The 15693-nt window shown below is 41.6% G+C and overlaps 1 protein-coding gene across 18 annotated transcripts in view; it reads right to left on the reverse strand.

The window, feature by feature from the left end:
• PUM1 (pumilio RNA binding family member 1) overlaps positions 1-13190 on the reverse strand; it is a 127833-nt gene extending 114643 nt beyond the window's left edge. For 12 of the 18 annotated variants that reach the window (XM_067725201.1, XM_067725200.1, XM_067725194.1 and 9 more), the window contains exons 1-2: positions 12980-13130; positions 7885-8258 (exon numbers count right to left, since the gene is read on the reverse strand). In XM_067725201.1, coding sequence (XP_067581302.1) covers positions 7885-8247 — 363 coding nt within the window. In that variant the 5' untranslated portion in view covers positions 8248-8258; positions 12980-13130. Of the gene's footprint in view, positions 1-7884; positions 8259-12979 lie in introns of those variants that run through there. The other 6 variants (XM_067725197.1, XM_067725196.1, XM_067725195.1 and 3 more) reach the window with 4 other exon arrangements.
• Positions 13191-15693: the final 2503 nt, after the last annotated feature.

Below are 15693 nucleotides of genomic sequence, written 5' to 3' on the forward strand. Positions count from 1 at the left end.
CTCTAGTTGTGGAAAGCGGGGGCTGCTCTGTTGCAGTGTGCGGGCTTCTCATTGCGGTGGCTTCTCTTGCTGCGGAGCACAGACTCTAGACATGCGGGCTTCAGTAGTTGTGGCACGCAGCCTAAGTAGTTGTGGTTCGCGGGCTCTAGAGCACAGGCTCAGTAGCTGTGGCGCATGGGCTTAGTTGCTCCGCAGCATGTGGGATCATCCCGCACCAGGGCTCGAACCCATGTCCCCTTTATCAGCAGGCAGATTCTTAACCAGTGTGCACCAGGGAAGCCCCTAAGATCTTTTCCAACACCAAAATTCCACTGGAAATGTATCAATTCACCAATTCGCTTTCATTCAATATGGTAAACCAAACTCTTAATAGAAGGTATAAAATTTGTCTTTTTTCTTTTTTTAACATATAAAAATTTCTGGGTTTAAGTTCTCTGGCAGTTCAGTGGTTAGCACCAGGCACTTTCACTGCAGTGGGCCCGAGTTCAGTCCCTGGTTAACTAAGATGCCGCAAGCCACACAGCGCAGCCAAAAAAAAAAAAAAAATTTCAGGATTTGAAATTTGTAAAAATTCAAAATGTACAAGAAACCAAATTACCTATAATCTCCCCTCCCACATAAATAAAAGTAAGATTTTGCCATATTTCCTCACAGTCCTTTTTCCATGTACATCACTCTTAATGGATACACAGAGCTTACAGCCTATTTTCTAGATAATAAGTTAATAAATAAAGGAACTGTATCTCTAAAATTATTCTCACCTGATTTGTTTCTGCCACCCAAACACACGACATCCCCATCTTAGCAGTCATTTCAATACAGACACTCACTGAAATCCTCATTTTGAAACAACTTTCTTTATAATTCCTTCCTCCCTTCATGAAACTGTAAGTTTCTCTGGAGAAAGAACAACATATTAATTTCATTGTTTTTTATTTCACTAGGCTTCTGACCTAAATAAGCAGTAGCTCCCTAATTTGGCCAATTGGGGGAAAAAAGGACAATCTGAATCAATAAATTCTTAGCAAATTAAAGATTATTTTTTACTTAACAGCAGATACGATGCTTTTAAACACATATGATAACTAGGATTAAGTTAATGAACCATTCCCTTGTTAAAGTCCTTGGGGAAACTTTCTTTAATAGAGAAAAATTATTTGTCATTAGCAGATCAACTAACTGTATATTCATGACATCTAAATAACAGAGCTCCCTGAAAACACCTGTTCTTTATAATGTAAGCATTCCTCTTCCCGGGGTTGTAAACAAGTTTATTTATGCTGTTAACCTGAAAACACATTCTTCATAGATAGAGAAGAAAGTTGCCGTTAGGCCCAGTAAAACTTGTCACTTGGAAAAATTCCAATCCATGGTGTAAAGCTGTAGATAAAGTAACCTCCAAACTCTATTTCTAAAAAGCACCGGCATCAGTGAAGAAATCTCCATTATTTTTGTGCCTGTATATTAGACTTATGTACCTTTAAAAATCTTTACGTACCCCAAAGAAATGAAAGTATATGTCAAGACAAAAACCTGTACACGAATGTTCACAATAGTACTGTTCACAATAGCGAAAACGTAGAAACCACCCAAAGGTCCATCAACTGATAAATGGATAAATAAAATGTGCTGTATATCTATAAAACAGACTATTATTCAGAAATAAAAAGGAATGAGGTACTGATCCATGCTACAAGACAGATGAACCTTTAAAGCACTGTTAAGCGAAAGAAGCCAGTCACAAAGGACCACGTACTGTATGATTCCATTTATACGAAATGCCCAGAAGAGACAAATGCATAGACACAGAAAGGAGACTGGTGGCTACCTAAGGCTGGAGAGTGACTGCTACTGGTACAGATTGCGAGGAATAATGAAAATGTTCTAAAATTGATTGTGGTGATGGCTGCACGACTCTGCGAATATACTAAAAACCAATGAATTGTACACCTTAAGTGGATGAATTATATATCAATAAAGCAGGTATAAAAAATCTTTAGGGACCTCCCTGGCAGCGCAGTGGTTAAGAATCCGCCTGCCAATGCAGGGGACACGGGTTCTAGCCCTGGTCCTGGAATATCCCACGTGCCATGAAGCACCTAAGCCCGTGTGCCACAACTACTGAGCCTGCGCTCTTGAGCCCACGTGCCACAACTACTGAAGCCTGTGCGCCCAGGGCCCGTGCTCTGCAACAAGAAAAGCCACCACAATGAAAAGCCTGCGCACCGCAGCGAAGAGTAGCCCCTGTTTGCCGCAACTAGAGAAAGCCTGCACGCAGCAATGAAGACCAAAGGCAGCCAAAAATAAATTAATTAATAAGAATAAAATAAAATAAAAATAAAGAATTAAACAGGAAATGCTTTTAAAAAAAATCTTTAGGGCCCCCAATTTCCACAAACCTAAAAGAGTTTTCCTAATGAGATTCATAAAAACACTAAGAAAGGTATTTTAAACATAAAAGAGCATTTACTAAAGGCAATAAATAGACAAATCCACGTATGCTAAATCTTCTGAAACTATTAACACGCAATTTAAAAACAATACTCAAAAAATATTACATGAAAAAAACGACGAACACTCCTCTTCAACTGCAGGTTTTACCACCAATGCCATGTACACCCTTCAGCCCAAGTTCTTCAATCAAGTTTCCAAATATTAAATTCACCCAACCTATTGCCAATCACTGACCACCACTTCTCACAATATTCGTAGCAGGGAGCAAAATGCCAGAGCATTCTACTGAGCTGAAGCCACACTCCCATTTACAGCTCTTTATTACATCTAGAAGATACAGAAAGTGAATGTAAAAATTAGGGAAGAAATTCCTCAACAACAACAAAAACTCTTACCCTATCCTCAGTACTTAGTACTCTCTTGGCATTGTGTTAACTGTCAGTCCTGTGTTTCTCTATGAGTGTTAAGTCATTTCCCAAGAGTGAATAGATTCTAAGCAAGGGCTAGAACATTTTTTTTCTAAGTTTTTCCACGATACCAAGAAGCGTAATTCTGTACTCAGGTTCAGCCTGTAGAAAATATTAAGCAAATGCTGTTGTCCGAGAGAAAATGGACACATGCACAAAAGATGTGTCTCGTATGCAAGTACAGAGAGTTGTGATGAAAAACAGTATCATATCACTTTATGATTTACAAAGCACTTTCAACCACATCCAAACTGAAATCTGAAACACACCTCTTCCTGAGAACTACTGTGTTTTTCTCTTACTAAGAGTCTCATGATTCATCCCATTTCCCTCTTTTCTTTGGCCACACCCAGAGCAGATTCTATAACCCACCACTCTGGTATGTATTTCTAAATTCTACATTCAACCCTTTCATCTTCCTCACATACCTATTTTCCCATTACTGCATCTCATTACCACCTATCCTATAAATTTTTTTCCTAATTCCACAGCAAAAACCTTTTGAAACAAAACAAAGATATATCATAAACTGCTGCAAGGTGCCATCTCGGAGGCACATACAATCTAGTATCACACAGCATTAGAGAATGAATACTTTTTTTTTTTACACTGGAATCTAATCCTTAACACTGGAAAATCATTCTTAAAGTTATAGTCAAAGAAAACCTGCTGATGATCCTTTTGAGCAAGTATGTAACGTTTTAAGTCTCTGTGAACTCCAAATATAATGAAAAAGGCTCCAAGAGTACAAGTGAAACAGAAAACATTGAAAAACATGAAAGCATTGATTACTCAGCTTTAAACCATGTTAACTAAATGCCACTGGCCCAAATGCTGAGGAATCTAAGCAATCTACCCAGAAAGAAAAGAGACGAATGGTCTAACAGAGTCAAAGAGCAGGGGCAACAGAAAAAGGTCTCCAGGGAATGAGGAGATTCTCAGTATGGGAATACTTGGGTTCTCTCCCAGTTTGACATAGTATTTATTAATTATAAAGTGTAAGGATTAACTCACAGCTACCGGAGATTAAGAAGGATAGACACGTCAGGATACGACTAGAAGACAACGTTACCAAGTGGAAAAAAAAGGGGGGGGGGTGCAAATAATAGAGTCAAAGAATTTATCCACTGAATTCTGCCTGGCTATCTAGAATATCTCCCACCAGCTGTCAATCTATGGTGGATACTGATAACACCTAGCACCACAAGACTACTAACAAAAGCAAGAAAACTCTGGAGTTGTCCTCTAACTTTCCTTTCTCCCAAAGCAGAGTTTTTAACCTATCTCTGCCCCTTAAAATCTAGTACAGAGGCCACAGTTCAACTGATCAACCTTAAAATTTTTTCCCTATTTCATCACACACACTATCTCACAACAGTTTACAGAGAAAACAGATTTCACAATGAGAGAATAAAATAATCACAAGTCAAAGACCTGACCCTGGCTTTCACATGATGAGACCTTTAGAAAAGATCTGAAGTTATAAAAATTACTGTTAAAATAAATATGTAAGTTTTGTAAGCAGCATTTTTAAATAGTATTATTTACTTAGGGAGACGTGTTTTCCTGTTTTTTCTTTTTTGGCCGAGCCACACAGCTTGTGGGATCTTAGTTCCCCGACCAGGGACTGAACCTGGGCCCTAGCAGTGAAAGCGCCAAGTCCTAACCACTGTACCGCCAGGGAATTCCCTCTAGTGTTTTATACATAATATCTTGATCCACATCCATTGTCTTGTTTACTATGAGTAAATTTTACAGGCCAAAAAAGAAAAGAAAAATTCATGGTACTACTTTCCCTCACTCCCCTCCAAAGACCTCAATCTGGCCCAAAAATGAGGACTTTAACTGTCCTCATTCTAACTGTACCAAATACAATAATTTTATGTATTAAAACAAGTGATATTTAATATGTTTATATTCTTAAGGTAGAAAAGACAAATACAGAGGACTTCCCTGGTGGCCCAGTGGGTAAGACTCTGGGCTCCCAATGCAGGGGGCCCGGGTTCGATCCCTGGTCAGGGAACTAGATCCCACATGCATGCCACAACTAAAGATCCCACATGCTGCAACTAAACATGGCACAACGCAGATCCCGCGTGCTGCAACTGAGACCCCTCGGCACAGTGATTCTCCACAGAGAGATGTGCCCCCCACTCTTCAATTATATTACACTCTCCACTGCTGCTTGAACAAGTGGCCACTATCTATTGCCATGTGTTTCTCAGCAGGACAGCTGAGCTGAGATTCACTGCTTTACCTGAGTGCAAATCTGAAGAACTTCGTGGTCTTCCCTCATTCAATCAACACAAAAACTTCATATACCTCCTGGGAAAGGGGCATGAAAAACAAAACAGTCTCTGCCCTAGCATAGTTCAGTCCAGGAGGTTAATCTCAACACCAAAACCAGTAAGTTACAGTACACTCTGATGACTACAGGAGAGGTAATTTGTGGGTGGCCCACACTGCAACACAGCAACTACCCTAATGCAGTTCCCTAAGGATGTTCATTATACCACGTATCCAGACCAACAGAACTGTGTATGATGAGTGCCAATTCCAAGTTGGGTCACTGGTTTAGGCCCCCTTGGTATGAACAGGTTTTGCCATTTAACATCAACTGTGGTTTGCTAACTGACCTGGATAAAACTGGTCAAAAAGTCAGATGTGATTCTGTATGATGTGGCTCAGCACTAGAGCCCAGAGTAAGCCTTCACAGCACAGCACAGCACAACCAGATTTTAGATCTTAGAGCTCTGCTAAGGACTGACCCAGAGCCTGACTTGCCCACCTAGCGAAGAACAAGCCAAGCACCTCGATTCTCCTTTCAGCTTTTACCCATCAGCCCATCATTAGAAAAGCCAACACAAGATTTTACAGATCTATATCTCTAAATTTACAAATTCATCTATAAATTATAAAATATCTATAATTTTACAGATCTTTTATAAATCATAATACAGATTTTAAAAACCAACGTTCATGATTTTTAAACAATGTTTAGCCAAATAACGCAAAAGTTATAGGCCTTCCACCTTTGCCCCCTAGACAGATACCATCCAAACCAAACACCTCCCACCTTGGTCTCACTCTACACACACAGCTGCCTACATCTCAAATTCAACATGTATTCTACCAAATTTAATTACCTTGTCCACAAACCAGATTCCCCTCTATATTCCTTTTACTCTATTACTTCATTTTCCCAGGGACCAAAACTTTCTAATTCAATCACCAATTCTGTGCATTTCTGGGTCCCATCCCATCTTTTCCACTGCTCACACCAGGGCTGTTACAGTAGTTATCCAATTAGTCTCAGCCTTCACCAACTCCAATCTCTTATTGCCAACTCAACCTTCCCAAAACACCACTGGATAAAAGCCACTCCATACATACACAATAAAAACTCCTGCTGCCTACTGAATTAAACCTTAGCCTGGCATCCAAGGCCCTTTTCTTTACGACAATGTCCTTTTTCCCCAGCTTTATTTTAAGGCCACAGGATTAGGGGCTTATGCATTCAATAACTTTCTTCTGAAGCTCTATCACATGCCAAATTCTAGGAACTGGGATACCGAAATGAATAAAATTTGATCCCCACCTCCAAGACTCCAAGCAAACAGGAAACAAATATAGTACCTTAAGTAATAGACACATAAGAAAGATAAAAAGTGCCCTAAGTACCAAAGAAGAAGCCCCCTATACCTCATATTTCTTAGTACTGCTCACCTACACATAGTAGATGCTTACGAAGTAGCACTGATGAATGACTGTTCCAATAAACCAAAGACCTATGATCAATATGCTCAATAAATTTCTGTTGACAAATTCCACCTCCCCATTTCTACTATGGTAAAGAACTGTGGTACACTGGCTGCCTCTCTTGGAAGGGTCAAGGGGAAGCACAACTGAGAGCACAGATTTGCAAGTGTGCGTGTGACTAACTTGTTTCTAAAGAACAGAAGCACTAGAGGCCTCATGAAAGACGTTAGTTCTTTTTGCTGGTCAGTACTCAGATACCGGCAACATAAAATAAACCTTTGCAAATTCAACCTATACCCAATTCCAAAGAATAGCCGGATGAAAACATTCTAACCCTTTCATCACCATCAGGAAGTCAGCAAACACAGCTAAACTCTCTTCTCAGTAAAATATGCTGTGATTCCAGCTTTGGTCTTGGATTAGTAAAAGCAAGCATGTTAAAATTAACCAAATAAAACAAGTGCTTAGAACAAGAGAACAAAGATGATTAAAACCTAAAAGCCACAACCACTCCTCTCTATACAAAACATGAGATATATCAGTTCACTTGAGCAGCTGATTTTTTATCAACTTCCTACTACTTTCAACCATAACATCTTAAAAACAGAAGTCACCAACACCCAACAGGAAAAGCTCTAAAATATGTATTCGGGCTATAAACAGCTCAAACAGACCTTAAAAGATTATATGTTAAGAGCAAAAAAGTATACTCAGAAATGCAACGTGCACATTAGAACAAGCTTAAGTCTTTCTTTAAATGAATTGGTCATTTGCTCTTTAGCGCCAGAACGATAAAATGACTCGGTGACAACATTACAACAATCATCCTTTAAAACAGTGGTCCCCAACCTTTTTGGCACCAGGGACCAGTTTTATGGAAGACAATTTTTCCACGGATGGGGGCGGGGCAGGGGGTGTATGGTTCAGGTGATAATGCGGGCGATGGGGAGCGGCAGATGAAGCTTCACTAGCTCGCACGCCGTTCACCTCCTGCTGTGCAGCCCAGCTCCTAACAGGCCACAGCCCGGTACCGGTCCGCGGACCAGGGGTTGGGGACCCCTGCTTTAAAACAAGTGACTGTTTAGTTTAGACCAAATGAAATCATTAGCAATTAAGGCTTTTAAAGACATTCACTGAAAGTAGATATCCTAAGTGGACAGTGATTATAAAGAGTTTCAAAGCTGAAATAGTGAACGTTTTTTACCTGATGTTCTGCATGAATGTTATCCCCAGTAGGCCATCGATGTTTGCTATTATTATAGCCGCCTCCACCACTTCCTCCTCCCCCAAGCTGCTCACCATGCTGCCTCTGAAAGAAGTAGTCCACCATAGCGTCGTCCTGGGAACGGCCTGCAACTCCTATGGATCCTGGGACAGGGCTGGAGTGTGTCCCAGCTGCAAGAGCCTGATTTGCAGCTGGTTGTGGCTGCGCTTGCGACCCTGTTCCAGATGTCAAAACAACAGGCATGTTGGGATTAGCTGGTTCTTGAGGGTGATGTTTCAGGTGGGGGCTGAAAGAGTCCTGCCAAAGCACTGCTTTTCTCTTCAAGACACATGCAACGCTCATTCCACCAACACCTAAGGACAAACAGGTTACAAATGTTTAAAATTTGCCTTTTTTAAAACATAACTTGATATATGCACCAAGATAAAAACATGAGACCCCTGGCTTTTGCAATATATCATCGAAAACCAGTTTCTACCAAGCAGCTAAATGTTTTGCAACACATACATAATTTTCTAAACTGAAACTTCGGGCTTCCCTGGCGGCGCAGTGGTTAAGAATCCACCTGCCAATGCAGGGGACACAGGTTCAAGCCCTGGGCCAGGAAGATCCCACATGCCACGAAACAACTAAGCCTGTGCGCCACAACTACTGAGCCTGTGCTCTAGAGCCCAAGAGCCACAATTACTGAAGCCCACGCGCCTAGAGCCCGTGTGTGGCAAGAAGAGAAGCCACCGCAATGAGAAGCCCGCGCACTGCAACCAAGAGTACCCCAACTCGCAGCAACTAGAGAAAGCCCGCACGCAGCAACGAAGACCCAACGTAGCCATAAATAAATAAATACATACATACATAAACCAACCAAACCCCATATATAATTAGCAACAACTCAAGAGTGTCAAAAACGAAAGGATCCTTTAAAATGTCCAATGTATTCATGGGATGCTCTGAAAAAAAGCTTAAATAAGGCCCTCTGACTAAGAACAGCAACAGAATGTTCCTAGCCTGAAACTTCTTCTCAGCTGCTGTACATGCATTTTTGCCAAGAACTTACAATTATAATTGTAATCACATCATCATTCTATTAGTACTCTGACTCTTACAGAGTCAGAGATGAGACCAAACCAAATTCAAACCCTCACCTTATATAGAAAGTATCACTGTAAAAAAAGAAATGCTTCAATACAATAATAATTGTATGGCAAATATATTGCAAACATTTTTTCTGATCATTCCTATTTTACAGATAAAAACACTAAGGTACGGAGGAAAAGTTATGTGATGTGCCCGAGGTCATTCAGCTAGTGAGCTTTTGAAGGAGGGATTCAAACCCAAATCTGTATGCACCCAAGCCTCGTTCTTTCTACCAACCCCCTTGCTACCACACCCCAGTAAACCAAAACAGATACTATTTCTCTCACTTGAGTCTGCTATTCTTCTCTGGAAGGATCAACAAAGAAACTCCAAAATGTTACTATGAAACATTACTAATATGTTTCTTAAAATCAAAAACTACATTTGTAGAAAACATAGAACAGCCTATGTATGGGTGCTTAAGAAAAAAAAAAAAAAATCCTTCAAAATAATCAGTTACCAACTAGAACATACCTGTCCAGAGCCACTAGAGTCTAATTTCAAGGCTATCAACCTAACAGTCCACTGCTACAAATGCTTTATCTCTCTTTAGCCCTACAGTGATGTTTCAAAAACAGACTCAAAAGATTTATAAGAAATCTATTAAACTATTTCTCAGTATAGAATAAACATCCTGGACTTCCCTTGTGGCGCAGTGGTTAAGAATCCGCCTGTGGGCTTCCCTGGTGGCGCAGTTGTTGAGAGTCCGCCTGCCGATGCAGGGGACTCAGGTTCGTGCCCCGTGTCTGGGAAGATCCCACATGCCGCGGAGCAGCTGGGCCCATGAGCCATGGCCGCCTGCGCGTCCGGAGCCTGTGCTCCACAGCGGAAGAGGCCACAACAGTGAGAGGCCTGCGTACCGCAAAAAAAAAAAAAAAAAAAAAAAAAGAATCCGCCTGCCAATGCAGGAGACACAGGTTCGAGCCCTGGTCTGGGGAGATTGCACATGCCACGGAGCAACTAAACCCGTGCACCACAACTATTGAGCCTGCACTCTAGAGCCTGCAAGCCACAACTACTGAGCCCACGTGCCACAACTACTGAAGCCCACGTGCCTAGAGCCCATGCTCCACAACAACAGAAGCCACCACAATGAGAAGTCACCGCAATGAGAAGCCCATGCACCGCAACAAAGAGTAGCCCCCGCTCGCCGCAACTAGAGAAAGTCCATACGCAGCAACAAAGACCCAACGCAGCCAAAAATAAATAAAATTAAAAAAAAAAAAGAACAAACATCCTGATAAAGAAGGATTCGCTTCTCACAACTAATTCATGTTCTGAAGACAGGAGTAAGAAGATTTGTAATTTGTTCAAAGCCTAATTTGGAAATGCCTAGTTTCAGTTAACAATTCCAATCCATCAGAACCATACTGGAGTAGTCCAGCTTTCTGGACTTCAGTTTCTGCTTTCATGAACAGAATCATGTTCATGCTTAAATACCAAAACCGGAAAGTCATAGCTGTGTTTACCATTGGTACTAGCAAAGTCCTAACCAGCCTAATGCCTTCCTGTTTGATTTTCAAAAGAACTCACTGCCCTCTTATTACCAATAGTAGCCAGTCCCATTTTCTTCCACAAGGGAGTATCAAACCGTCTTTGTTGTAGAGCTAACCAGGAATCCTAAAACTAAAGTTTTACCACTAAACTACAACCTCCCTGAACCTGTTTCCTCATCTAGAAAATTAAAGAAATTCTTTCTCTGTGACTCACAAGTTTTTTTTTTAATCAAAATAATAGATATAAAAGTTTTTGGTAAATTCAAAGTCACCATGCTGAGGCCCAAGGAATTCAGTTCCCACCAGTTAAAGCAATGGAGCTCCAGTCCCTAAGCAGATTCCTAAAATAGCAAATGCAACCTTTTCTGAAATAAAAGATTTGCTGTAAAGATTTGCCGTAATACTTATTTAACAAAGAACTTCCGAATGAAAAAGGTATTCACCACTGAAACACACCCAACCACAACTTCATTCTATCAAGGCATGGGGGGGAGAGGGGGAGGCGGGGGGAGGGTTCTATAAAAATGTTCAAACGAAACAATTGGCTTTTGTAAAGCTATCTGTATCCCCTGAGACTTCCTGCTTTACCTAATGAGGCAAGGCAGTTTCTCAAACAAGAGAAAACCTGGCAGAAGGGACATTTTGAAAGTGAGCAAATACCTAAGCAATTAACAAGTGTCTTGGGTAGTTTTGTAATATCTTGGCAACTACAACATAAAAATTAAGAAATCAGTCACTTAAATAATAGAAAACATTTAAATTGCTGATGCCTTTTAAAGAACTCTCAAACCCACTAAAAAGTTATGTGTTAGCACCTGAAATGTGACTTTTCTTTTTTACAAATGGTACATTATAAAAATAAGTTTTTCAGCAACTAAAAATAAGTGCTGATTCTAGTTTTCCACAGTTTTCAAACTGTTTACACCAAAGTTGTTTTTGTTTTGTTTTGTTTTAATATCACTAATAGGCTTTATTTCAAACAAAGGAACATGATCTAATCTATCTCCACTGCTCACCTTTTATTTACTAAAATTCTTTGTGGTTTAAAAGGTGTTTATTTTTACCACACTGGAAAAAAAAAAATTCTGTGGTCATAAATTTATTTTAAAGCAGTTCATCTCAAACCCAAACTAAGCTTCAACCACAACTTCAAAAAGCCGTGGCCTTGAACAAAATGAATCCAATTGTGGCTAAGGCAAAATGCTCAGTTCAGAATCCAGTATTTCCCAAAAATCCAGATAAAGAATAAACAGCACCCAAGAGTGTTTTATAAAGTTAAAACTAGCAACGGGTCAAAATGTTTATTTTGCTTACTAAAACTGCATCGGGAGCCACCCACGTCTATCTTGGTGAGTTTTGATTTTTTTTCATAAAACAAACAAAAAGCTAAAACCACAAACCTATGATTTCAGCAATAACTGACTTTAAAAGAGAATCCCAAAAAAGCCTCATAAAATCCCATTCTTAATCTCAGGCAGAGAAGGAAGTGAACGAATTGATGTAACTAAGAACAGTGTTCTCTTAATTGGACAATGAAGAGTAACAACCCTTCAACTTACGGGGAGGATAAAACCTTTCCTGATAATGTGGGGGAGGGGGGAATATAGTGGCGGGGGGGGGCGGTACGGGAGTGTATTCCTCACTTGACGTGGGAGTGGTACCGACAAGTATTAAACGATCTAGGTTTACCAAGGACGTCCATGAGGACTAAAAACTATCTAGTATTGTGTATCTGTTTACCTACTACGAAGGCATGAACGCTTCTTAGAGTTAAGACAGACACGCACCAACACAAGGGGGCTCAAAGAGGAAGAACCGACCAAAAACAAGCTCTCACAGAAACAAAAGGCCACAAGTACCCAGGAGCCTAAAAAGCGATCTGAAACTTCCTGATCGCCTACTTCTCCACATTTAAGGATCGCAAAGTTCCCCCGTGGTGGGTCTCGTCTGCAGACGAGGGCCACGGCTGCTTCTAAAGCGATTTATTGTTCCTCTTGCTTCGGCGCTGCCACGGAAGCTCAAGAAGTCGAAGAAATCCTGAGTGGCACAGAATTACACTTCATGGCCACACAGAAGACTCGGGGCTTCGCAAACCCATCAAAAAAGCAACCCGAATGGCAACATCAATCTTCAGGGGCTCCAACGGGGCCGAGCAGAAATGTAGAGACACGTCTATGCCCTGGGCCCGGGCCTAAACCCCCGGCATTTTCCTCGCTTCGACCCAGCTCCCCACCCCCTCCCTCCTTTGATAACAATAGGGGCCTTGCTGCTGACTCCAAAACATGTACGAGGAACAGCGAGTGAGAAGCCTCAGCCAGGGCCCCGGCGGCTTTTCCAAAGCCCTTCTCACCCCCCCAGCCGCTCTCAAACACCAATACAAAGGGATAATCTGCTCGCTGGGGGTCCGGAGCAGCGTTTGGGGCTGGCGGGGTGCGGGTACTCACGGGCGGAGCGGTAGGATGAAGATGGATTTCAGCCCCCCGATCTTCTCTCTCCGGCGCTCTCGCTCCCCCTTACCTTTCACTCCGACAACATGGCGGCCCACTGGGGACTGGGCTGGCGCTGTGCATCATGGGATAGCCTCGGGCCCCGGCCCTGGCTTTGGCAGCGGCATGTGTGGAGAAGGCAGGCGGCTGTGGAACAGGTTGCCTGGTTGCCATGCCAACCCAGGGCCTGTGTGAACTTGGGAAACTCGCAGGCAACACTACCGCTGCGCGCGCGAGTGGCCGCCCGCGAGGGGAGCGCGCGCCGTCCCCTCGCGGGCCGCCGCGGGCAGCAGGAGGAGTCCCGCGGGCCCACACCGGAGCGCCCGCGGTGACCGGTTCCCGGCCCAGCACCGCACGGAGCTGGGCACGCGGTGTCAGGGTAGTGACCTTAGCCGAGGCGCCACCCGCCTCCGCGCCCTCCCTATTTCACCTCCAGATTGTAACGGCCTGCAGGATTAATGGACGCTTATTCCAAGGCTCTGGCGGGACAGGAGCTGGGTTCAAACCCCGTTGCTGCAACTTTCTGGCTCTGTGGACTTACTTAATCTTCCTGCTTCCATTGCCCCATTTGTAAAATGAAAAGGAAAATGAGAATTGCTACTTAACTCTGCCCTGAGGATTAAGTGGATAATATGGCTTATTATTCCATTTAATAATGTGAAATGCTTAGTACAGTGCCTGGTACTTGTAAATAGGCCCACTATAGAATTTGCGAGGTCTAGCGCAAAATGAAAGTGTGAGGGCCCCTTGTTCAAAATTGTTAATGAATTTCAAGATGGAGATAGCAGAACATTAAACCCAAATCAAAGATTCAAAGCTGTCCTTGTTTGTAAGCACTCATTCAGTGTTACCTGTTGTCATTCTGTCCAGTTCCGAAAATGAATAGAAATAGAAAATGGCCATTTGATGAAAGTGACTTTTCAAAATCAGTAGTATTTCATAAGATATAGTTATTATATATAAAACTAAACCCAAGATGGATTGAAAACATAAGCAAACCACAACACTATAAAAGACCACAAGAGGATATAGGGGGAGAAAGCTTTCTAATTAGAGAGGGGAAATGTTTATAATGAATCAAAATCAATACATCCCTTTAAAAATTGAAGGAAAATTAAACATTTATATAGTAAGAGTGCCACCATCAATGAATAAGCGAGAAAATAGCTTTAAAATATTGTAATACTTGTGGTAGACAAATGGCTAATCTTCATGATAAATACAGAAATTCTCTAATCAGTTAAAAAAGAGCAATCCGGACATAGAAACCAAACTTATGTTTACCAAAGCGGAAGGGGGGGAAGGGATAAATTAGGAGTTTGGGATTAACACATACACACTGCTGTATATAAAATAGATAACCGGGAGTTCCCTGATGGCACAGTGGCTAAGACTCCCCGCTCCCAAGGCAGGGGGCCCAGCTTCGATCTCTGGTCAGGGAACTAGATCCTACATGCCGAAACTACGAGTTCACATGCCCCATTGAAAATCCCCCACGCGGGAACAAGGACCCAGAGCAGCCAAATAAACAAATAAAATTAGATTATAATGATGGTTGCACAACTCTGACAACATGCTAAAAACCACTGAACTGTGTGCACCTTAAATGGTGAAGTTTATATTATTTGAAATATATCTGGACTTTCCTGGTGGTTAAGAATCCACCTGCCAATGCTGGGGACACAGATTCGACCCCTGGTCCCGGAAGAGCCCACATGCCACGGAGCAACTAAGCCCCTGCGCCACAACTACTGAGCCCACGAACCATAACTACTGAAGCCTGCACACCCTAGAGCCCGTGCGTGGCAACAAGAGAAGGCACTGCAATGAGAAGCCCACGCAACGCAACGAAGAGTAGCCCCCTCTCGCTGCAACTAGAGAAAGCCTGCATGCAGCAACAAAGACCCAACTCAGCCAAAAATAAATAAATAAATATTTTAAGAAAGAAATATATCTCACTAAAGCTATAAAAATAAGAAAAAGTGAATAATAAAAAGAAATGCAACTTTGAAATATATTTTCATCTATTAAATACACTGGCAAAAATTTAAATGATCATTAACACCGTGTTTTGGCAAGTTTTGTGAGAAAATCAGCACTCACATTGTTTATATTGTTTGAGGAGATATTACTGTTTTATGTTATTTTTTATTTAAAAGATAAAAGGGTGAGATTTTTATTTCTGAAAAAGAAGATAAGACTTGGAAGTTAAAGATCTGCTACTTCCAGGCTATGTGACCTTGGACAAGTTCCTGAGTGTCAGGACCCTCAGTTGCAAAATAAGGTACATACAGGACTGTTACAACAGTTAAATAAACTAACATATATAAAGTGCCTGACAGAGAATTAGCACTCAATAAATGTAGCTGTTTTATTGTAGTTGTAGTCTTGTATTCCTTTCTGAATCCCCAGAGAGCAGCTTAGTGCAAGGCACAGAGTCATTGTTTATTAAGTGTTTGTTAAATGAATGAATTCAACAGCCATTTAGAGTGACAACTCTCAAATCCAATGGTCCTAAAAGTAATATGTTGTATTCAAAGATCCCAGCTCTTAAGCCAGACCAGAAATTACTTCCTTACCTCTCTGAGCCTCCAGTTTTCTCCCACGGAACATAAAGTTAATATAACAGCAGTAAATGAAATAAAGCAGATAAAGCATTTAGCCCCATGGGG

The sequence above is a fragment of the Pseudorca crassidens genome, chromosome 2 (genome assembly GCF_039906515.1).
Source record: "Pseudorca crassidens isolate mPseCra1 chromosome 2, mPseCra1.hap1, whole genome shotgun sequence".
Classification (NCBI taxonomy): Eukaryota; Metazoa; Chordata; class Mammalia; order Artiodactyla; family Delphinidae; genus Pseudorca; species Pseudorca crassidens.